Genomic DNA, 22,995 nt, shown 5'->3' with positions numbered 1-22,995 from the left:
TGTTCAGCTGCAGACTTATGGCTGGCGGTCAGGGTTTCCACTTTTGCGCAACCTACACTGAGTGGTCCAGGTGCAAAATGGTACGCGCGCGCGTACGCACGCACACACTCGCACGGGAGTGGGGGAAATGAAGAGAAAGAAAGAGAGAGCGAGAGAGAGAGAGAGAGAGAGGAGCCGGATGACGCTGCGTTGTTCGCGGAAGTGACTTCTGTCGTGATCGTGGAGGGGGAGGTAGGGGGAGGAGGCAGGGACGGAAAGGGAGAGGAAAGAAGAAGTTTAGAGTCTTCTTTTAAGAAGTTAAGCATCAAATATACAAGGATCCCGGCGGACAAAACTTTCGACCCTTTGCCCTGTTATATGAAATTAAGCTGAAATTTGTGCAACAGCAGCAACAGAGCTTGGTGGGCAGGAGGGGCATTCAAGGGAAAGGGAGGAACAGAGCTGGTAAGTTGCTCGTTAAAGTTGCCCACACTTTTTGGGGGGGCATGGTGCGGTCTCTGCGTGCTGTGCGTCAGCTATAGCACGTATGAAAAGTGTGAGGAAACTGATTATGTGCTAAATTTGTGGGGACACATAGTTCTGCCGGACAATTCAATGTTTCGTTGTTATGTTACGCCACGGTGCAGTCGAGCCTGTTGGGTTACTGTAAGAAATATGTAAATGGTTAGACTGGGGCGTGCACGAGTTAACTAAATGTTTAACTTTGTGCTTTCAAACTTTGTGTGTGTGTTGCCAGGTTTTATTATTAAAACCTGAAACCTAAGTGAGCTGTTGTTGGAGCCTCTGATAAAATGTTTATAAGAGAAAGTGATCAGAAGTCATCATTGTGTCCTCTGGACGAGCAAAAACAACAGAAAGCAGGTCACTCACATGCCATTTCTTTTTAAGAGGCGCCAATAAACTCAAACTAGACCTGAGCAAAATAAGACAGTTATTTGAGGACATTTTTTGGTATAAAGGGGCAACTTTTTGCTGCTGTCGTCTTCTCCAACCTTCTTACTTTCCCTCTTTTGTATAAAAGCGGAAAAAAAAGGTGTAGGACTCTTGCACCCAGAACAAGTTTTTTCCCCATCACATTGGAGATTATTATGAAAGATACTTTTCACTACTCCTTCACTATTTAATAAATTTGTGTTTATTTTTGCTTTAGGGACTAAAGCCTGTCCTGGCTTTGCTGAAATCTGCCTGATTTGCTTCAGGCTATAAAGTGTCAGTGAGATAAGCCTTAGGAGCTATCAGTACACACACGAACCCACTCGCAAATCTGTACAAAGTCAGACATTAAAAAAAGCTTACTTAATGTTACCCCTTTTGTGCGCATCCATGGAGAACGGTCACCAAAACGCACCTCAGATGTGTAAAACAGGGTCAGTGTGACAGAGTTAAAGTTTGCGGTAAACAAGTGAAGGGCAGACAGACTATTATAGAAGCAGACTCAAGGCTATGTGCTGTGATTGAGGTAGCTGAAAGCAGTGGGCTCAGTGCTGTTATCAGGGTCAACCATACCGCTCAGACCAGCAGCCGCTGACACGATATTATATGACTCAAGTTATCTCCACCGATGAAATGGAGGCCGAGGGAAGGTCCAGTCAACATCTGATCCCAAGAAGCGGTAGATTCAGACACATGTCAGGAGCCTGACAAATAGGCCGTGTGCGTCTTAGACCCACGTAAACAAACACAGCACAGGCAGGAGGACAGTCTGGGACACAAACTGTCAGCCAAAGTCGAGCACCTCGGCCACTCCATCACACTCCAACGTAAACCAAAATCCACTTGATTAAAATTGGATCTGTCCAATTCCCTTCAAACCCCTCGGTCACCGGTAAAAGCCTTCGCCTTGATTGACGGGAGGTGTGACACTTGATTGTTACAGCGGTTTCAGCTTGACAGCTGTGCACGGAGTCCGTGCGTCTCAGACGCACAGCCAATTCAAAAATAAAGAATTCGATTTTTGTCAGCAGTGCAAATATTACCGCAGATATTAGACTTGGATTTCGGCCTGTGGTGCATCACTATTGACAAAACACAGTGCTGAGGTGCTAAGCTCTTATAAACACTTATAAACACTTCGAGACTGTCGACATACGCTTTTTGTGTGGGTGTCTTGACCTGTGAGGATGTGTTTTTCTCAGGTTTCTTCTGTCTGGCTCATGTACTCTATCTGTCTGTCTCTCCGACCATGTGGGGAGGGGGGTTGTTTGTTCGCGTTTTTTTTCTACTTCCTGGTGTGTATGAGCGCATTCTGGAAACCAACTGTAGGAGTTTGTTTTTGAGGCCATAGCATGTGGTTGTCCGTCACTGCCTTCATACAATAGAGCCGAGTCTCAGCTGCGTTTCCTCCTGCGGTGCTCAGTCTAGCGCGACGTGCTCAGCGCACTGCGTGAGCCACAGTTTGATTAACATCTCGTCCCGTGCGATGCTAAAAAACAGAAGTTAGTGCAGCTTCGGCGGAATTTCATTAGCAGCGTGATGGCTGCTGATGGTTTTTCTGAATTCTGTATGAGACTCTGGTTGTTGCATTTTTATATGCAGCGCTTTACAGCAGAGTGACTCTGTGGTGCCACGTATCTAACTTGAAAGTCTGTTTGTGTCTTTATTGTGGTTTGTCTCTCTTTACTCAGAAAGCTGAGATTGCATTTTCAAACGGTGTCTCTTCTTGCAGATCAGGATTCCTTCAGGCTCGCTTCACCGGAGGTCTTCAGTATATTTTAAAGTGCATAATGATAAGCCTGAATGTTCATGCCCACAAAGCAGGCTAAATATGTATATATTTAACAGTTATTTTCTCAGTTTTAAGTAAAGTTCTTGTACTCCAAGAAACTCCAGAATTTTGTACTATCTGGGGAAGACTCTCTGCTGGGTACAGCTTAACATAATTATCATATTTGATCAATCATCACAAAATCTGAATAAAAATAGCATTTTCTTCATTTCGGTGAGTAGTAATTGCATTTTAAAAGGGATTCTGCATCTTTAATTGATCTTATTGTGGAATACAGCTATATAACGTTTAGAAATGTGCACCAGTTGTCTTTTGCAAGGTTAACATTTCCCAGTAATCACACATTTATGTCCGAATTAAACTGTAACATTTTCAGGCAAATCACAGGTGGCTGAGCAGAAAATGTGATGTTTTTAGATGGAATGATCCCACATCTTACTTCAGCTTAGTGTTAATAGTATTGAAGTAACTCTTTAGGGTCACTTTAGGGTCAAGTTAAAATCTCCTAGCTGTTATTGTTTTGTAGCGTTGATTATTCTGTGTATCCGCTCCTCAGCATGCACTTTTCAGAAGCCACTGGTTAACATTATTCAGATACACTTGGACATGAAGCAATGTTTAAAGACACAGCACTAAAATAAATCGACTTGGAAACTTGTTAAAATAACAGTAAAAGCAGCGACTCAGCAACATGTACTTAAATTAGATGACACAGTCTTAATGGGTGAAGTGGTGTGGTTGTCCAGTAAAAAAAAGTTTGAATCAAATTGCGTTTGCACTTCGCTTTCAGATGTTCACCCCAGTTTGCTGTGTGATCAGAACTTTTGTTAATTGAGCAAAAGCAAACTGCACAAAGTTTGCACAGCTATGACTTAAATCCGGAAACGTATGTTTGTGTAAAAAAAAAAAACCCTGACCCAAGTATTTCATGCGAACTTGAACCCTTGAAGAATTTCGATACTTGCTGCTACGGAGGACTAAAGGTTACGCCAGACAATGTTCAAAGGTTCAGCTGGAACCTCGGTGTAGAAACACCGCAGTTTCTGACAAGTAAGCCGTTAAACCGAGAAGGAAGTTGTAAGTGGAAGTCGTAAGTGGAGCAAAGCAGTAAGTGGTGGCAGGAAAAGAATGATGGAAGGAGATAGAGATGTGGGAGTGTGGTTAGAGGAGGGGTGGTGGTGGTGGTGGAAGCACAACCCAAAATAGCCAGCTCACATGTTTGCTGTGTGCGTAGTGAGCTACTAAGCCGAGAGAAAGTACTCCTGCTGAAGCCGTGGCTAATCTAATGTTCACCGTCAGCCTAATTTTTGAAAGTTTGATTGCCTTTTTCCAGTGTGCCTGCTTATTTGTGTTTACGTTTGAGACTTTCCCGTGTGAGTTACGCTTCCTCCCTCTCTCCCTTCTATTGTTCATTCTTTACTCGACTCTTGTCTGTCTTGCCTTGATAATGGGAATTGATGTTAGTCAGCATCTCTGGCAAGAATCCAAGAGAAAATGTCAGCATCGAGGCCCTGTTTACTCATCTTTGCTAATTTATTTTTTTTGACTAGTTCAAATAAGGATAAGTGAGGTGGGTCAAATCACATTACACACACACACACACACACACACACACACACACACACACACACACACACACACACACACACACATACAGTGTATGAGCAGACTGCAGATGTGGCCCTGCAGCGTGTGCATTAGATCCAGAGCTCTTTCTTAGTCTGTCTCCGACTGTTTCATCTAATAAACACTGACTAGCTGCAGTTTCCACAGACTTCTGCAGGCGCAGAACACCTAAACTCACACTTGCTAACTCGCGCTGGGCAAGCTGAAACACAAACAACCTACACATGCAGTCCTATGAGTTGATTCTTTTCATTCCACAGGGTATGTTTCAACACGCACAGCGGATTTCTGCCTTTCTCCTTTCACTCTTCCTCTCTCCTTCCTTCGCTTTCCGTTACTTTATCCCTCTCAGTATCGCCCGGCCTCTTCCCTGTGTCAGTGTTGTGTGTCTGTGTGCTCGATATGAAGAAGGTCCCATGACTCTCTCCACAGCTGATGCTGGGAGCAAAGCATGCTGGAAGTCAAGTGGCTGCAAGGGCGCTGGTTGGAGCACGCTGTAATTTGCTCTTTGATTTGTGTGCGTGTGTGCTTGTCTGCGACTGTGTATGCTTTTGTGTACTGTGTGTTGATGTGCACCTTGGTGTTTTTAGGGCTACAGACTCACACGCTGCCTGTGCTGGCCGATGGAATATATGGTAAGGCATTAAAATGATACAAGCAGCTGATCAAAAAAACACATCGTGCCACAGTGGCAAAGGAGTTGCTGCTTCTAAATTTCTGATATGATATAGAAATGAACAGACTCTCGCATCCAGCCCTGGTGGGCATATGTGTAAAATAAGCATTATTTGTTAAAGCACTGTAATTTCAGGGCTGCACAATTACACCAAGAATAAAATAAAATTGCTCTCAAAGATACTGTGGACACAAGAGTGATTGTAGTTGGTGTGCAATATTTCACCAATTAAGATGCCTCCTTTCCATTTTCATGAAATTATAATCGAGCGTTATGAAAGTGTCACGTTTCAGGCTTTGATATGAAACAAACTGGAATGTTCTCTGACCCATTTAAAAGGGTTTCCAAGTAGCATATGCAACATAAAACAAAAACCTTATTTAAGAGATGTTTCAACAAAGCGCAGCCTTCTAAGAAGCAGTACAGTGTGATGCAGAAAAATCACACGCCCCTCCTTTTTTACTCCTCATTTGCTATCTTTAATATTGCACAAGTTTTCACCTGCAAGAAAGAACTGGAAACTAAAGTCATTTTGAAATCGTGCTTCAGTAATTGTACAGCCCTGTGCATGTAAATTTATTGTGGTTTGAATGGGATGTTAACTTTACTTCCTCTGCAGTTTATTAGTTGCACCCAAATAAAACAAATGCAGTTGGAAGCTGTGAGATAAATCGTACCTTTATGAGCTAAAAAACCCATATCTATATTTTCAGATGGATATGTTTGGTTATTTTTGGAGGTTGCGGCTCCATGGAGAAGAAACTGGCTGAACTGCAGTAGTTTTCAATTCAATTCAATTTTATGTATCTAGCGCCAAAACACAACAACAGTTGCCTCAAGGTGCTTTATATTGTACAGTAGATCGTACAATGAGTTTTAGTTGGGTGTACTGAATAAGCTGTCAGCTCAGTGTGGTTGCTATCTTTTTAATGTAAATTCAAGATGGCACCTGAACTGTTAATTCACTCAATCTAATAAGGGAGCACAAAATGTTCGATTAGGTCAACCCTAAGCCACAGTGTATCGTGTGTTTCGCTGGTTCTGGGCGGTGGAGGGTGTCTTCTTCGCCAATCATGCCCATCACTACCAATCAGATCACTGTGTATGATGACGAATGCTAGCTGTCTGCAGTTGTCTCATTATGAACCTTCACATCCTTGAGTGCACTGCTTGAGCTCACAATGATGGTGTAGTGGTGAAAATTGGTACTGCGGGGACTCTTTGGGGTGTCATTTGAGGACTCTGCTATCCACTCTGCCGGGTTCCTGTGTCACTCTATGTGTGGTTTCCTCTACTTTCCGCAACACTGCCTTCTCATCAGATGCGCTCAAATGTCAAGACCAATCTGTGGGATTTCTGCTTTATGTCTTCCAGTCTTTTCCCCTAGAGTGCTGTAGTCATGTAGTAACATTGGAAATATTTATCATCATGCGAGTGCAGTCTGCTTTCCTTTTTCCCCTCACTTTGTCCACTTTTATCAAGGTTATATAGAGTGACCTCATGTCACAGCACACAGAGGCTATCTATATCCATCCTTCCTCTCTCTCTCTCACTCTCTTCCCCTCACTCTTTAACTGTGTTTCTCAGGTTACCAAACATGAATAAGGGAGGAGCGTTGAATACCCAACATGAACAGCCCACCCTCCACATGCACACACAAACACATGTATCCACCATCCCTTCCCTTCTCTTCCCTTCCCTTCATTCCTCCTTCCCCATCCCCATCTCCATCTCTCCTTGGAGTGTGTGCATTTCTGAGTAGAAGTGCAGCATCTTTCTGTGCATACACATGTATACTGCTAAATGACTCTGGCTGCAGAGAGGAGGTGGGGGGAAGGGAAGGAAACAGGAAGGAGGTAGCATGGGAGAAAAGAAGGTGGGGAGGGCACAGGCTGTGGCGTGGTTGTGTGTGTGTGTATGAAAGAGAGAGACTGAGAATGGGAGGCAGCATCACCCACCCAGACAGGGAGGAGGGGAGGACAGACAGTGTGCTTGTGCCTCTAACAGACAGACAGAGGTGGAAGGAAAGTGGGGATGAGAGACAGACGTGAGGGGAGAAGAGGAGCACAATGAAGGACTACCATCATCCATCCTGGCAACACTGCCATTTCACCATCTGCTGAAAGAGTGAGAGAGAGAGAGAGAGAGAGAGAGAGTGAGAGGAGGGACGAAAAGAGGAGGCAGCCAAACGGAGGAGAGGATAGATGGAGAGGAGCTGCCGGCAGTGACTTTGTGAATTAATCGAGCGGAAGAGCGGATCAGAGGAGAAGCACGTTTTTCGGGGAGTGGACGAAGGGAAAGCTAGGAAGAGGAAGGAGAGGACGAATGATCGGACAAGCTGTGGCCGTTTAAACATTAATGTGGTTCTTATGTGAATACGGAACCTAGCTTTAGGAGAATCACCGTGGATTATCAATTGCATACTTTATAAACCAAAAAAGGAACTACTTCGGTTTTTGTTTTGTTTTTTTGTTTTGTTTTTTTGCCATTCATTAAAACACTTAGGGAAATCGATAAGACTCACTTTATACAGAACAGTTTAATTACTTTTTCTTTTCTTTTTTTGGAAATACAGACTCCCTTTGTGATTTTCTATTTTCTTTTCCTATCCTTCATGAGCGTAGGATCTACTCTGCAGGATGTTATACAATCATTCTAATCTTTGTTAGCTGCTGCACAGAATATTCAGGTTGTTTTTATGCAAGTTTTCTAAACATGAGTTGTCTTTTTGATGTTAATTCTTGGTGAAATTCTTGTTTATACAGTTATTAGAAAATAGATTATTATTCTTTGAAAACAGTGTCAGTTTTACATGCCCTAGTCGGAGTCGGTGCAAGCGACCGACATCGGATGTCAACATTGATTCGGTTTTATGGCTGGCGGGATGCCGGCCAAACTTTGATCATTTCCTGAACCATATTGATCTTTCTAGGAGTCTGTAGTTTTTCTCCTGTTGGATGAAAAAAAAGAGCTCTAATGTGGAGCCTTTGATGGAGCTACTAATTGCTTGCAATGTGATTTGACAAAGCGGTTATCTCTTTGTCTGAAGATTTCTGCTGTTGTCAGGACTTCTCAGTATATATCCTCTGCAGGCATCTCTTTTAATGTCTGTTGCCATAGCAACGGGCAGCAGCTGCAGACAGAACAAGATGTAAAGTTGGTTTTCCTTGTCCTATCTTTTTAAACTGGTGCTGTGCCGTTTGGTAATTGTATATATTTACTTGATAAAACAAGATTAGTTCATTGTTTGTGTCAGTTTTTAGAGTTTTTGTTTCCCTTCTTCTCTACTAGACAGTCCTTGTCTTTGCGGAGCTCGGCAAGCTCCGGGAATCAGGGTTGTTTCAGGTCACCTGTCTCCCCCTCCCAATTCTCCGTGTTCGCCTTGTACGACTCATCTCCGTCCAGCCTGTCCCGATCTCACATTTATTAATGACAACTACCATTTCCATCAGTCAAACTGATGCGCTCTTATCAGAAATGACTGGATGAATTAGATTACAGTGCTGATTTCACTTGTACATATCACAGCTGCGTGGCCCCAAGGCCACCAATTACCAGTCATTAGCTGTGTTTGTCACAGCCTTTTCCTTTTGCTGTTTGTCTCTAGGTGACTCAGGATTTCTCTTCCTGTAGAGGGTCATCTCCTCTGCAGTCACCTGACCTACACTGTGTTCGGTGCACTAAAACATCCCTGGGAAGAGCCAGGGTTAACTCTGCCCATAGAGCATTTCAGCAGCTCCCTTTTTTTTAACAGCACCTGAATTTCTCTCCAGTGTTAGCAAGTCTACTGAGGTTGAATAGTTTGCCTTTTTAAGTGCTATTCATCTCTACGGACTAAGTTCTGGTTTTATTAGATGCTTTACAGCTTTCTGGAGATCGTCCCAGCCTGTCTTGCAGTTCATAAGTATGACTGGATCCTCCATGGTGCTTTCTGGCCAAGACCAGATGGATGACTAGCTAGAATTGCTAGACAATCCCTCTGTGGTGCTAGACTGGTGTAGGCGACTGTTCCTTTGCCATGCATTGAGCGCCCACCACCAGCTTGCGGGCTGTCCTTCAGGCAGAATGAAGTTCTGAAATCTTAGTGTGAGGAGGAAATAAATAATCAACCTTTTTTGCTTGGCATTACTGAAACGCTGGTGCCACTTTTACAGACTTTTGTATGTGTTGTGGAAAAGGTGGGTGTAAACCTTCTCCTTTGAGCGAGCAAAGGTCAACAGATTGTAAGTATGACTAGTGCCTCAGCAGCACTAAGTTGTAGGTCAGCCAGCCAGTTTACTGCTGGACTGTAGGTGTAGCTTTGCCTCCTACTGAGGTCAAACTGTTGCAGACTGTTTTAATTGTAGGGCTCCGGTTTGTGAGAGACTGTTAATGTAAACAGACTGTTGTTTGCCTTCTAGATTGGACTATGCAGACTATGAGATGTGAGATGGTGTCTGTACAGTAGAGAGAGCTTACTTGCTGCTTGATAAGCCCTGCCTTAGATAAGGAAGGAATATAACTCTTGGCTCGTTCATATCATCTGTGACAGTGTCAATATTTTTCTCTCAGGTAAATAACTCTGTTCTGCGATTGCTATTTGAACTAGGCCGTAATAAAGTTACAGGGTGAGAACAGCCGTGCATAGAGAAATCAGCCTAACAGCAGTTTTGATTGAGCATTTCCAGCTGGGCGAGTGACTACATGTTGAACACTGGTGAGCCTCAGCACCATTCAGGGAACCCTGGGTTGGGAGTTCAAACCTGACCAATCAGGTCTCATTACCATCACAACAAGACCACCGGTAGTTGTTATCAGCCAATGACCTACATTCTTCAGTGTTACATCACCACCGTGCTACTGCAGTGTGTGTCAGTGTACCAGACACAGGCAGCATCTCAGACTCAAACTACCGCTATCTAATGGTGCTCCAGGAAGAAAAAAATCAACACCCTATGTGGCCAGTTTTAGGGAACACACTTGAAACAAGACAGGCTCACTTGTTTTAGCCATATCAGGAACATCAGTCAGGAACAGATTCAACTCTGCCAGTGCAGTCTTAAGTACTTCACTTTTTGTCTTTAGGGTTTCTGTTGGTGTCAAAGGTTACCATGCCTAGCCTTTAACCATCTATAATCCTAAAGCTAAGGGAAGCAGAAAGACAGGGCTCAATATTATTTTTATTAATTTTTTTCAACTGAGGGACTGTTAAACGGGACAGCCTGGAGAACGGGCGAGCAGACGAGGGAGGGGGAGAGGGGGAGCGAGAGATCATCTGGAAGAGGAGAGAGGAAGTGGTGGCGCGGGAGAGGGCGGAGGCGTTGGAGAGACAGAGGCTGGCGGAGCACATAGTGTGGAGGAAGAGAGAAGACTTCCAGGATAAGAGAGGAGACAGAGAGAAGGGAGGAAAGAGTTCAGAGAAAGGGAAGGCGCCTGCGCCAGAGGTAATCTGGAAGAGAAGAGAAGAAGAAGAAGAAGCAGGGAGAGAGAGAGCGAGGGCCATTCAGAGAGGACATGAAAGCATTTGGAGGAAGAGAGAGAGGGAGTGAAAAGTAGGCGTTAAAGAAAGTGTGCTGCTACCAAGAGTTGGAGACTAGCCATACATCAGTAAGCCTCCTCTCTCTTCTTTAGCAGTTCTGGGCTTCATTGAGCTCTGCAGGTGCTTGCTGTCGTATCGACCAGTTGAGGCTGTGTATAATGTGTGCGTCGCTGCCGCGTTAGCGAGCACGGCCCTCCTTGCAATCCCCTCTCTGGCTGCTAATAGGATTTTTATGGGCCCGTGTCAAGCAGGATAGAGCTGCCAAGGGGAGCTGCTTCACACGTGCACGCACAAGCGCATGCCAACACGAACATACACAGATAATCAAAGAAGCATTGTAGGCCGGCAAGGTTTATACTGCCTCATGCATGTAGACACATCACATAGAAATGCGCACCCCCCAGAGCAGTAAGACATACACATGAGGGGGTGTTCAGAGAGACAATCACTTGTGCTGATTCTTCATGGTGCTGGTGACAGCTGAATTACTGGGCCTCACTCAGAGGCTATTAAGTTGGGACAAGATAGTCACAGATATTGTTTTACATCATGGCAAAACACCAAGAGCAACAGTCTGTGGACAGCTAAGAAGCTATTCATCAGTTCCTGGGAACTCAGAAAACACTCAAGTAAATTTCAAAATGAACTCATGACAACATGAGCTGCACTGGTGCACTAAAAAGCTTTTTTTGTCTGTGTTTTACCATTAACTGGGGCACCCAACGTTTCCTCTGTGCTTTTGCTCATACTGCTTTCATTGTGGATAAAGCCGTTTTTAAAGCAGTTGGGTTTTGGCTGCCTGGAAACAAGTGGAGGACACACAACCAGACAGATGGATGCAGCTCTTACACTGAGCAAGACAGACAGATGGCTGTTTGTCCTTTCAGAGAAAAACTTTGAATACTGAGACAAAGAGACTTTGAATCACAAGAGCCTGTGTGGACTTGCACGGATATAAAAACTGACACTGCAGATTCATTATGATTCAATTCATTATGGAGAAAACAAAATACACCCATTTTCGGAGTGAATCACTGAGCTCAACTGACGAAACAAACTCCAATCCATCATCGTTTCCTCCTTCCAGTCCTGTCACCCCCCTCACACCCTCCCCTGGCTTACCTTCCTCTCTCTCTTCCTCATCTCTCACTCCCATTTTGCCCCCCTCCTCTCCCCAACAAGCTGAGAACAGCCCCACCACCTTCTGCTCCTTCTTCCCCAGAATGGGCTCTCTTCGTCTGGGTGTCTCAGCTACTCTTCTCCCAGGACTCAAGGCCTCAAGCAAATCACAGGGAGCTCAGGCACCTCAGGCACCTGTTGAGTCCTCTGGGGATGACAGGAGCAACTCTAGCTCCTCCCCACCACTTCATCACCCTGTTTCGCTTCTAACTGCTCCTTCTCCCCCTCCCCGACCTCCTCTGCAGGACATGAACCGGCTAGGAGGGGTGTCTAGGAGGGCACGGGTGGAAGGAGGGCAGCTGGGAGGAGACGAGTGGACGCGCCATGGCTCCTTTGTCAACAAGCCCACCCGTGGCTGGCTGCACTCAGACAATGTGGTCAGCACCACTGGTGTTTCCTACAGTGTACGGGTAAGTGACTGGCACATTCTCAGTAGCCTCTAGCTTAAATGCAAAGTTGCACGTCACCCTTGCCAAGCTGTTTTTGTGTACATATAAACCCTTCATTTTTAGAAACTGAGTCTGTAATGAGGAAAGGATACTGTTGCTTTCTTCCTCTGTTGTGTTCCCTTGGTCCAATGGGACCAGGATGTAGGAAATGTCTAATGTTAATGTTTTGCCTTCCTGTTTCCTGGGCAGTACATGGGATGCGTGGAGGTGCTACAATCAATGCGGGCGCTGGACTTCAACACCAGAACTCAGGTCACCAGGTGAGATTACACACAGCTCATCGGCTGCAGGTTTGACCTTTCACTCGTTTCATTTCTGCTTTGTTTCTGAGGGGGCGAGATGTTAAAAGTGTGGTTACACTTTGAAAAATGTTATGGCTCACACATACATCACTCACCTCGCATTTACTCCTTTGCCCGCTCGCTCGCTTCCGCTCCATTTTTCTTGCGGGGCTTGTTTTCTTTCTGTTTTAGCATCTGACTACATCTGCCCGTGTGTGTTTGCATGTACACGTCTGCCGCTCTCAGAGCCCCCAAATTAGAATGTTCTGGAATCCTGGTGGTTTCCATCTGGTTTCCGCAATGATGTTTGTCTCCGTGGCAAAGACGAGCCCAGTCGCCAGGGACGATAAATTCTATCACCCGCTGCCAGATCTCATTTAATATCCATAAATGTGAATCTGGGAAGGTGTTTAGGTCAATTACATGCCATTTGCAAACATGCATGTTTTTCATTTTTCAGGGAAGCTATCTCTGTGGTGTGTGAGGCAGTACCCGGTGCCAAAGGAGCCCGCAGGAGAAAGGTAGGCGCTACATACAGGAGCACACACCCATACAGAGCATTATTTATTTATAAGACTTAAGTGGACAGCGTTATGAAGAGTTTTCTGGATAAGAGCTAGATTTAGCTCCGTTGTCCACCCTGTGGTCAGTGGGCTATTTAGTCTCATGTATACACACAAATGCACAAAGAGCCGTGTATACATGATTTTAGAGGACATTACATTAAGTTGCATTCATAACCTGGAGTTTTTCCTATTTGTTATGACATTGATCCTGAACTATAAACATTACACATTTGGCACTTCCTTTTTTTCCATAATGTGTCTTTGTTAACTGATTTAGGTCCCCAAAACGTGAGTATAGCTGGACCACATGCACATTTATTGTTTGGCTATCTTTATGAGCACATTCACTGACTTAATCCATTCCCTTGCCTCTTTATCTTCATAGAAGAGCCTATCCCTAATCTAAACCTAATTATAACCTTAACCTACACACAAAAATCAGGACCAACCGAAATGTCCCCACTTTTCCTCCAGTGATCTAAAAGTCAGTGATTCTGTCAAATATAGCTTTACAAGTACACACATACACACACAAATCTTGATTTGGGCTGATTGTACACTTCTGTGGTTAGCCGACTACTCACAGGTAATTACCAGTCACTCTCTGATCTCTCTTTTCCCTCCCTGTTGTCACAAGGGAGGCTGGAGAGGTGGAGTAGAAGCTTGTGTGGAGCCAGCGTCAGGCCAAAGGAGCACAACAGATTAGCAGACACAGCCGCCAGTCTGCTGTTTAAAGACTGCGAGTGTCTGTGCACAGTATTCCTGTAAACCTAAAAACATCCACCCAAACAGTCTATAAAACAGGTGGCTATATTCAGCTGCTGTAGCAGGGTTTGACCAAGGAATGTCTGACAGTATAGCACAGCAGACAAAATACAGTTATAGGATATAAACTAGAATAGATTAAACTAGTCTAGTGCCTCTGATTTGGCAGGACTAGTTTAATGTGGCCAAGCATGTGCTTCCTGTCCTGTTGCTCCTGCTTTTCTCACTGCACACTCTAAACATTTTGGAACAAATATGGATGAAAGCCATGAGAACAGTAGGAGGATTTGGATAAACGTGCTGGCGCAATAATGCTGGCACAATAGTGCTGGCATGGTCTGTGTGATGCTCTTGGCCCAGGCTACAGTATGCGAACTGTCCTGTCTATTCCCAATTGGTCGCAGTTGGCCTTGGAGACAGGATCACTTTCACAATTGCAGCTGTTCTCCCACTCCCACACACAGGCATTTCCACACATATGCCCACAGTCATGCTGAGGCAGGGAGCACTCAGTGGACTATCATGCTTTGTTGAATTTTTAAAAAAAACAAAACGTCCTGTTGCTTTTTGGTTTGGGCACCTTGATTTGATTATTACTAAAACTGCTCTCTCTCCTTTTGCAGCCTTCTTCTCGCTGTCTAACGTCCATCCTGGGAAAGAGTAATTTACAGTTTGCAGGCATGACAATCAGCCTCACCATCTCGACCAGCAGCCTCAATCTGCTGGCCTCTGACTGCAAACAGGTTAGAACGAAGCTCTAACCTCAAGCTGCTGTTTTCTCAAACTCTACCCAGGCATTCCGTTGAGCTGTCCTTGAAAGCCAGTAATCTCGCTTTTGAGTCAGAAATACACTTGATTGTCTGAGCTCTCTGTTGTAGCTATGGGGCATGTTTTCAGGTACCCTGAGTGCACTTAGCCTGTGGAGTTTACCGAAGCAGAGAAAACCTGGGGATCTCTTTGCTTGAGGAATTTTTGTGTGGATTTTGTTATGTTTTCTTACTTTCGAAGACCAATCTACAGATGATTTATTTCAAAAATTCTAAATGTTTTTATTCTTTGCCTTCAGAGTTGCATTGTAATCATTCCCACTGCTTTCAGCTTCTTGTTAATGGTGTAAACATGTTTAGTTCACTAAAATGTTAAAGGTGGTTGAATCTCAGTGATATAAACATCATTTTTTTAAAAGAAATTCTCAGTATTTTTCCATATCTATTATGTATCGTGACCTCCTGGAATATTCAGGAGATGCCCCGATATATATTTAGAACTGCTTCTCATTGTTTGCCTCATTTACTCTGGATGCTGCACAAATCCCTCTTAACCATTGTCTTGATTCCTGCTTTACCACAAGGCAGGATGTGATCCTCCTCTTAGACCTCTAATGAGTTAATAGCTGCTGCACGATGTTTATCTTTGGGGAGATGGTATACAGTGGTGTAGTGCATTCGCATTAGCGCGAAGAAACATGTCATGCAGAACATATACCAAATCACAATTAAGGACTCACAGACCACACTCTGTGCTTGAAGCATTAGCAAGTGTTGATGCTGTTATTGATCTAACATGGGTGGTTGTTGCAGACTGTTAAAAAGGTGTTCCATCCATTGTCCCTACTTAGTTTTTATCTCCGCTGCAATTGATAGCGCTCAATGGAGGAAAGAGCACTTTTCTCAGTAATGATTCCACATTTGTCTTTTCATCCACATGCTTTCATTTCACTTCCCACATACTTCATGTCACCCACGTGCTCTCCTTCTCCCTCTCCTTCTTTCTCCCTCCCTCTCTCTTTCTCTCTCTCTTTCTCCACAGATAATCGCCAATCATCACATGCAGTCCATCTCTTTCGCCTCTGGAGGAGACCCAGTGAGTCAGCCAAACCCTGTTTCTCAGCTGAAATCTCACTCTCGCCTTTTTCCATCTTTCTTCAGCCAGCATGCTCTTCCTCCTTGCCTTCTGTCATTGTCTATTGCTCTGAATACCACTCATTTTATTGCAGCCTTACTGGATTGCCTGGACTGCAGTCCCTCTTTCCAGACATTATCTCTTTACTTCGTATCTTCTCTCTCTTTTCTTTAAGCTCTGTAAGTTTTTAACTTCTGCTGTGGCTTAAACACCAAAGTCTTCGCTTTACCTCTTTCTTCTTATTCTCTTCTTAGCTTTTCTGTCCTAAACCTGCCCTTCACTTTTCCCTCCTATTGATTTTTCCCATTCTGACTGTCTTCCTTGTCGGTCTCCCTCAGGATACAGCTGAGTACGTAGCATATGTGGCCAAAGATCCAGTCAACCAGAGAGGTAAGTGGCAAAATGACAGCCTCACCAAGGTAGCAGCTGCCAGTGTAGATAAAATGATCCTTTAATACATGAGTTAGAGTAGTTGCTTTCATTGCACTGTGCAACTAGTCCTCTTTTTTTTTTTACTTTCAGCAAATATAACCAAACATTTTCATTAATGTATGAACTGAATTTAATCTTAATATAAGTAAATCAAACTTAAATAGCTTTATTAGCTGTTTATTCCCCTTTGAATTTGCCAAATACCCCGCTAGAGCTAAGACATTACACACCCAGTGTGTAGAGAAAAGGCAGAAGTACATTTTCCACCAAATGTCTATTTTTGAAGTCCCATAGTTTGTTTGCAAGCTAAATTAGTTAACTTATGGCTCATTTCTCAGCTGAAAAAGCAAAAACACTCCTCTGTTTAATACTGAAAGTGAAAATCTTCGGGCTAGATTATTGACATTAAAGTTCTAACATGCAGTGCTTATAAAAAAAAGAAGCCATCCTATTGCTTATGTAATTTCCTGAGTTAAAACTAGAGTGTGCAAAATGTATTAGAGCTGCTACATGTGTCCTACATCATCGCACATAATAAAAATGTACATGCATACGTGCTTTTGTATTCTACCTGTATCTGAACGTATTTGTATGTTGGAGCACATGCTTCCTTCAAAAGAAGCCCGCTTATCAGCTTTTTGTGCCTCCTTATTGCAGCATGTCATATCCTGGAGTGTTCGGAGGGTTTAGCCCAGGAAGTCATCAGCACCATTGGTCAGGCCTTCGAACTGCGTTTTAAACAGTATCTGAAAAACCCTCCGAAACTGGTCACACCTCATGACAGGTAACTGTCGCTTGCACAAACCTAAACCAAGAGCTTATATTTGCATATTGTCTCGTATAATTTGTTTCTGTATCTGTTCTCTGTGACAGAATGGCTCCATTTGATGGCTCTGCATGGGAGGAAGAAGAAGATGAGGCTGCTCCGCCTCCTGATGTCCCGTACTATAATAATTTCCCTGGAAAACAGCCTCCCCCTGCTGGAGTGATTGACATGAGGACCCGGCCTGGTGCCACGCTGGTGAGAACCGTGCATATTAACATGAAAGAAGGAAGACAAGCATACCCCCCCCCCCCCCCCCCCCAAAAAAAAAAAAATTAATTAATTAATTAATCAATTACTTGTGTCATTCCTAAGTGATAGATAAATAGATTGTAATCATTTCACTAGCCAGAAAAGAACATTTTTTTGAGGATGCCCACATGGTGCACGCATTCAGCATTTGTTTGTACCCCTCTGTGTTTGCAGCCTTATGGACAGCCGGGTCAGAATGACATTCATAAACAGCCTCTGCCACCCCTACCAGGTGAGCTCTGTCGCTGCCTGCATGTGTGCATCTCTTTGGACTTTATCTGTCGTTCCTGTCCTTTTTTTTTTTCTTTTTTGGTTACTAACATATTTCTTTATATTATTTGTTGCTAAATCATGAGAAATTGGTCAAACTTTCTCTCCGTTTTTGCCCTGTTTAGTCCTGATAAAATTCTTAGAATTGCAAGGAAGTGAGAATACGTGGCAAAGTTCTTCCTGTGTTTGTGCAACTTTTACTTATTTCCTTTTTTATTTTGTTTTTTCTTAGTGGGTGCCAAAGAAGGTGGGCGGGAGATGTTTGATGACCCTTCGTACGTCAACGTAGATAAACCTCGCCTCCCAGCTGCAGCAAACGGAAATGCTCACAAAGACGCTTTCGACATGAGTAAGTGTCTTTTTGTGCGTTTTTGCTGGAAATCTGCTAAGTGAAGTTCAAATGGACTGAATCCTGAACACTAGTGCAAATCATTAGCCTGTGAGAAAACTAAATAAGAAAGGTAATTTGTGATGTGTGTGGGTTGTAATCAAGATGACCAAAATTTCTGGCAATTGCAATCAGCTATTTTTCTTTCATGTGAGAAGAAAAGAGGGTTAATCATTGGGCTCGTGAGATGAGTAAAGCAGTTTGTATTTTACATTTCCATATGACTGATGCTAATTGGCAGTGGAGCTCTCCACAGAAGTCAGCCTCAGAGGAAGATAAGGATATTAGAATGTCTTTGTCCATTACAGGGGCAATTTGTATAAGATTATTGATTGACTACATAAAGCTTTTCACGGCAGAGTCCACAACTGTGTGCAGCATCTGTCAGAGTCAATGTGGTTCACTTCCCTATTTATCGGTCGTGCAGAAATGCAGACAGTGCTATGGGATCCTACAGGACAACATGTTATCCACAGTGAAATACAAAATAATACATTTCTGTGTGTTCATTTTTCAAGAGCCACTGGATGATGCCCTGGGGGTTTCTGGGCATGGAGGCCCAAACTCAGTGACAGCAGTGCCCTCTATGGTGCAGCAATTACAGTCTGAAATCTGGTTCCACGGGAGCCTAAGTCGTAAGGAAGCAGAGAAACTGTTGACCCGAGATGGAGACTTCCTGGTGCGGGAGTCTGGAACCACACCTGGGCAGTACGTCCTCACGGGACAGCAGGGTGGTCAGCCCAAACACCTGCTGCTCGTTGACCCAGAAGGAGTGGTATGTCACGAAACGATCAAATTCATAACAGAGATTTCAGAGTGGAGGGTTATATTGGTGTTGAAGCTTACTCTAATTTATTCCCCTTTTCTTTTTTCAGGTCCGTACAAAAGACCACCGGTTTTCGAGTGTCAGCCACCTGATCAGTTACCACATGGACAACAGACTTCCCATTGTGTCAGCTGGGAGTGAAGTGTGTCTGCAACAGCCAGTAGAGCGCAGGGCCTGACCTTACCCACACCAATGAAATACACCACCAAAAACATACACTCCTACTATTATATCAGTTCTGCACAACATACACGACCACACACACACACACACACACACACACACACACACACACGCTCATTTCCTTTAATGCACACAGAAACACTACACCTAACACACAACGATACATATGCACACACATTGCAAAGAAAGCCAAAAAAAATAGAAAAAGTATCACCAGTTTCTCTGCAAAATCACTCACTTGCTGCTGTTGCTATATTTCCTGTCCAAACTGTGATCTACGGTTCCTTCGCTGACATCACCGACTATCAGGCGCATTCCTCCAAAGCGGAGAAGCACTGCTGCAATTTCTCAGCCTACTGTGAACCAGGAAGGAGCCCTTTGCAAATTACAGAATGGGGCAGAAAACAAATGCAATCTTTTTTTCTTTTTGTTTTTTAAGAAAAAAAAATCTTTATCTGTAATTATGAAAAAAAAAAGTGGAAACGTAATACTACATGGAATCATGTACTGAAATGGCAGAACTGAAGAGTGTGGAAAGGAACATTAAGGGACATGGAGGGAGATCTTCAGTACTTCTAAGCATGTGCTTTCTTTATTCTTTCTGAAAGGAGGGAAAAAAATCCTCCTCAGACTGTTGCTGGAGCATTTTAGATAAAACACAAACTGGATGGCAAGAGTTCTTTGTTTCCGAGACTGAACTAGGCTCAAACACAAACTCTCACAGCAATCCTTGGTATAAAATAATTCGGCTGGAGAATATGTGTACAGGTATACGAGTTTGGTTCCGATCTCATCAGAGGGCCACCCCCAACCCCAACTTCTCCTCTTTTAAGGACTTTTAAACCCCTGGAGGAAAGCCTGTATGCAAATCTAGGACTGCTATGCCAATGATCTTCATATACTGTATATTCCTTTTTTTTTTTTTTTTCTGTGTTTCTGTTTATTATCTTGGCACTCATCAATCAAAGGACACCCTGAGTACGCAAGGATCAAATCAGCTGTATCCTCCCAATCCCTTTCTAAACGCAGACGTACACACCTTTTACACAACTGAGTCAGCACCACCTGTCATGCCAAAGAACATGAACTTGGTTGAAAAGGAAGCAGAAAAGGAAGCCATGAATATTAACAACTCCTATCGATCTTGTGCGTTTGCGGCATCGGAGCAACTGTGTGTAGAAAGAAATGCATTTCGAAACATGCCCGTTTTAGAGTGGAGAGGAACGATTGTGTGCATGGGGGGGGGCAATAAAGGAGATTTTTAAAAAATACATCAAAATCAACCACAACACAAAATTCAGTAAGTTTGGAGAAGCTTAGACGAGATATTATTGAGCATTTGGTTTACATTAAACACCTTAATATGCGTTTGCATCGACAATCTATGTGTTATATCTTTAAAGAATATCCTAATTGAAAAGAGCAGTTAGCGGGAGACCCCTTTGACAAGTGTTTAACAGTCTAAGCAATGAATTTCCTTCTGCAAAAACAATGCAAGTTATGTCATGGTAACTGGTTATGTAATTTTGATGTTTGTGTTTTATTGAATCGTTTGAGAGAATAATGAACGATTTCCAAACCTTTTATGTTCCGAGGTTAGACGGATATTGCTAACAATGAACTGTTCAGCCAAAGGTTGCTCCTCGGCGTGCTGTGTTCACAGATTTTCGAGGATCAGGAGGGAGAAGTTCACGTTATTGTTTACTGTTTTCCTCCTCCCTTCATGATGTAGTTGTTTTTGGTTTATATATCTATATATCTATATATAGATATATATATACCTTTTTGATCGTGCCTTGATTCTTCAATGCAGTCATGTCACTCCAATGCAGTCACCTTATGTACTTAATTCAAATGTAGTCAGCTACAGGAGAATCTTACAAAAAAAGTCTCAGTTTATCAACAACTTTGCAAAAATGACACTCCGGTAAACACACGCAAACAGATCTAGTGATGGCAATCTCCTCTGATGCACGTTCTCGCGTTCAGCTTACAGTCACAGATACTTGATGTCACCATCTGGGGGGGAGTGGGGGTCGGGGTGGTATGGGATCGGGGGGTTTTTCCTGATCATCTGTAAATAACATAAATTTTTGACTGATAAGCTTAAGTGATGGATTATTGTTTCCATTTGTGTATATTTAATGACTTCTTTGATAAATAACACAGAGCCAGAAACCACAGCACAGAGGTCGCTCATGTAGAATTTGAACACGTCGAAGAGACCGAAGCCAAAATTTAAAAATTTGAGAAGGGATTTTTTTTTTCAGCCTAAACCTTAACTATCTGTTAGTCATTAGACTTTGAAGTGGGCTAACATGTTGTAGATCATGTATGCACACACATACCCGAGTGACCGCCGGGTCAGTCTGCATGTTCAGCTTTATGCAGGTCAGAAATAGGAAAACGGCAGAGAAGTTCTGCCATTACTGTGCGTACCTGTTGTATGTGTGTGTGGGCTGGAACAGGCTCACTTGATGCTCTTTATCGTTAGTGAACTGGTTCTGTGTTATTATTGTGCATCACAGTAGCCTTTGTTGCATGAAAATCCTTTCAGAAAATTAGTTGTTTATTGTTGGTGATGGTGGTAGTGTTGATGATGCTGTTGTACTTTTTGGTTTGTGTTTTTAAAAAGCCAAAGGTTCCTTTTGAAATAGTGTGCACAGATAATGATTTTTATTACTTTATGTTTCTGTTTTAATACTCTTTGTCTTGTTTTGTTTTTAGGGAAATGTGTCTGTTTACACCTGTATTGGAAAAATATAGATTGCATATATAAATACATATATCACTTATCTGGCTTTGTGAGTTTGGCTTTTGCTGTGCCTCCCTCTGTGTACATCAAAAAAGTTCAGCAGAGACTGAAACAAAGCACACACTACGAGAAAATATGAGCGTTTGTTGTACGCTGACCCGAACAAAGAGTGTGGTGTCGTGGCGAATGTGTTGGAGCTACTGGAACTCTCTTGTTTGTGGCTGGAACAGCAGGGGCTTATTCAGGGGGGCATCATACGACACATGGGAACTGAGTACAGCAAAGGTAAACAAGGTCTTTAATCAGTCAGCGGGCGTTTGAAACTAGAGGACAGTCCAGAAAATGCCAGATGTGGGTGGAGAGCGCTTGCAGTTTGTATAGGAGGTTATAAGTAGAGGAGTGAACAGTGCCGGGAATACGGAGCAGAGCTCAGCTGTTGCATGGGTCTCATCTGACTCCATTTGTCACAGCTCATCTTCCAGTTCTTCTCATCGACTGCCCTCCTCGTTGCATTTGTCTGGTCCCTCTGCACAGCCATGCACCCCCAGCGTCCTCTTCCCCAGGCCATGCCTTCCGCCTCTCTGGGACAGCACCTGCGGGACATGGCCATGGGCCTGGGACGAGGCAAGAACTTCCTGGGAGGAAACTTTGCCTACAGTTTTATCCAGTCGGTTAAAGAATGCCTCTATTTCCTCCTCTGCTGCTGGTGCATCAAAGAGATCCTGGACTGACAGACTGAGAGAAAAGGGTACATCAAGTGGTAGAGCACAGATTTTTCCTTGTTTCTCCACTGGGTCCTGTATTGTAATTTCAACCAGCTTTTATTTCATCAGAAATGGGAGTGTTATATGGTAAAGCCTTGGCAGGTATGACTTGTTTTGAATGACTGTTATGTATAAACTACATGCTTTAATTTATAGTGTTTAATAAATCTATCAATAATAATTTCAAAATCATAAAACCACTCAACCCTTTAACATTTTTTTGCTTTTTGTTTTTCGGTGTCTCTATAGGAAGGGAGGTCTTTTGGGGTTCGAGGAAGCTTGCCAGCAGGTTTCAAGATGATACAGACTTTATATCCGGACTGGGTTAGAGTTTTCTGAATTGTACCCTGATGATCTGAGATTCCCAGGACTGTGGCTCACCTGATGTTCACTGTACAACACAAAGTGGTGTGGCAATAAATAAAGGAACTCATAAACAGAAAAAATTATTACCTACATGTCTGAATTTTTGCTTCTTTTCTTTTGGTCATTTGATGATTAGGTAATTCTGCACAGACACCTTTAAAGGGAGAAAAATGCTTTGATCTTAAGTGTCAGTAATATAGCTTCTATGAAACAGTTTTAGCTTGCATCTAATGTGACTCTTGGTATTTC

The 22,995-nt window shown here is 43.3% G+C and overlaps 2 protein-coding genes across 5 annotated transcripts; both read left to right on the top strand.

The window, feature by feature from the left end:
• The first annotated feature begins 213 nt into the window (after positions 1-213).
• Positions 214-21,656, top strand: shc1 (SHC (Src homology 2 domain containing) transforming protein 1). Of its 3 annotated transcripts, XM_004541281.5 has the most exons (13): positions 214-444; positions 11,970-12,134; positions 12,363-12,433; positions 12,915-12,975; positions 14,409-14,528; positions 15,595-15,648; positions 16,026-16,077; positions 16,777-16,903; positions 16,993-17,140; positions 17,369-17,426; positions 17,697-17,813; positions 18,371-18,627; positions 18,728-21,656. In XM_004541281.5, the coding sequence occupies exons 2-13, from the start codon at positions 11,973-11,975 to the stop codon at positions 18,854-18,856; spliced, it is 1,356 nt and encodes a 451-aa protein (XP_004541338.1). In that variant the 5' UTR covers positions 214-444; positions 11,970-11,972; the 3' UTR covers positions 18,857-21,656. The 3 variants fall into 3 exon arrangements, with proteins under 3 accessions (XP_004541338.1, XP_004541336.1, XP_004541335.1); XM_004541278.6 differs by lacking the exon at positions 214-444 and having other exon boundaries at positions 6,956-12,134; XM_004541279.6 differs by lacking the exons at positions 214-444; positions 15,595-15,648 and having other exon boundaries at positions 6,953-12,134.
• Positions 21,657-21,977: 321 nt separating this feature from the next.
• Positions 21,978-22,834, top strand: lenep (lens epithelial protein). 2 transcript variants are annotated; one of them, XM_012924606.2, is made up of 2 exons: positions 21,978-22,364; positions 22,630-22,834. In XM_012924606.2, the coding sequence occupies exon 1, from the start codon at positions 22,153-22,155 to the stop codon at positions 22,345-22,347; it is 195 nt and encodes a 64-aa protein (XP_012780060.1). In that variant the 5' UTR covers positions 21,978-22,152; the 3' UTR covers positions 22,348-22,364; positions 22,630-22,834. The 2 variants fall into 2 exon arrangements, 1 of the variants encoding a protein (XP_012780060.1); XR_001168013.2 differs by having other exon boundaries at positions 21,998-22,482.
• Positions 22,835-22,995: the final 161 nt, after the last annotated feature.

The sequence above is a fragment of the Maylandia zebra genome, linkage group LG11 (assembly GCF_041146795.1).
Source record: "Maylandia zebra isolate NMK-2024a linkage group LG11, Mzebra_GT3a, whole genome shotgun sequence".
Taxonomy (NCBI): domain Eukaryota; kingdom Metazoa; phylum Chordata; class Actinopteri; order Cichliformes; family Cichlidae; genus Maylandia; species Maylandia zebra.
This window is presented reverse-complemented; position numbering and strand designations above follow the sequence as displayed.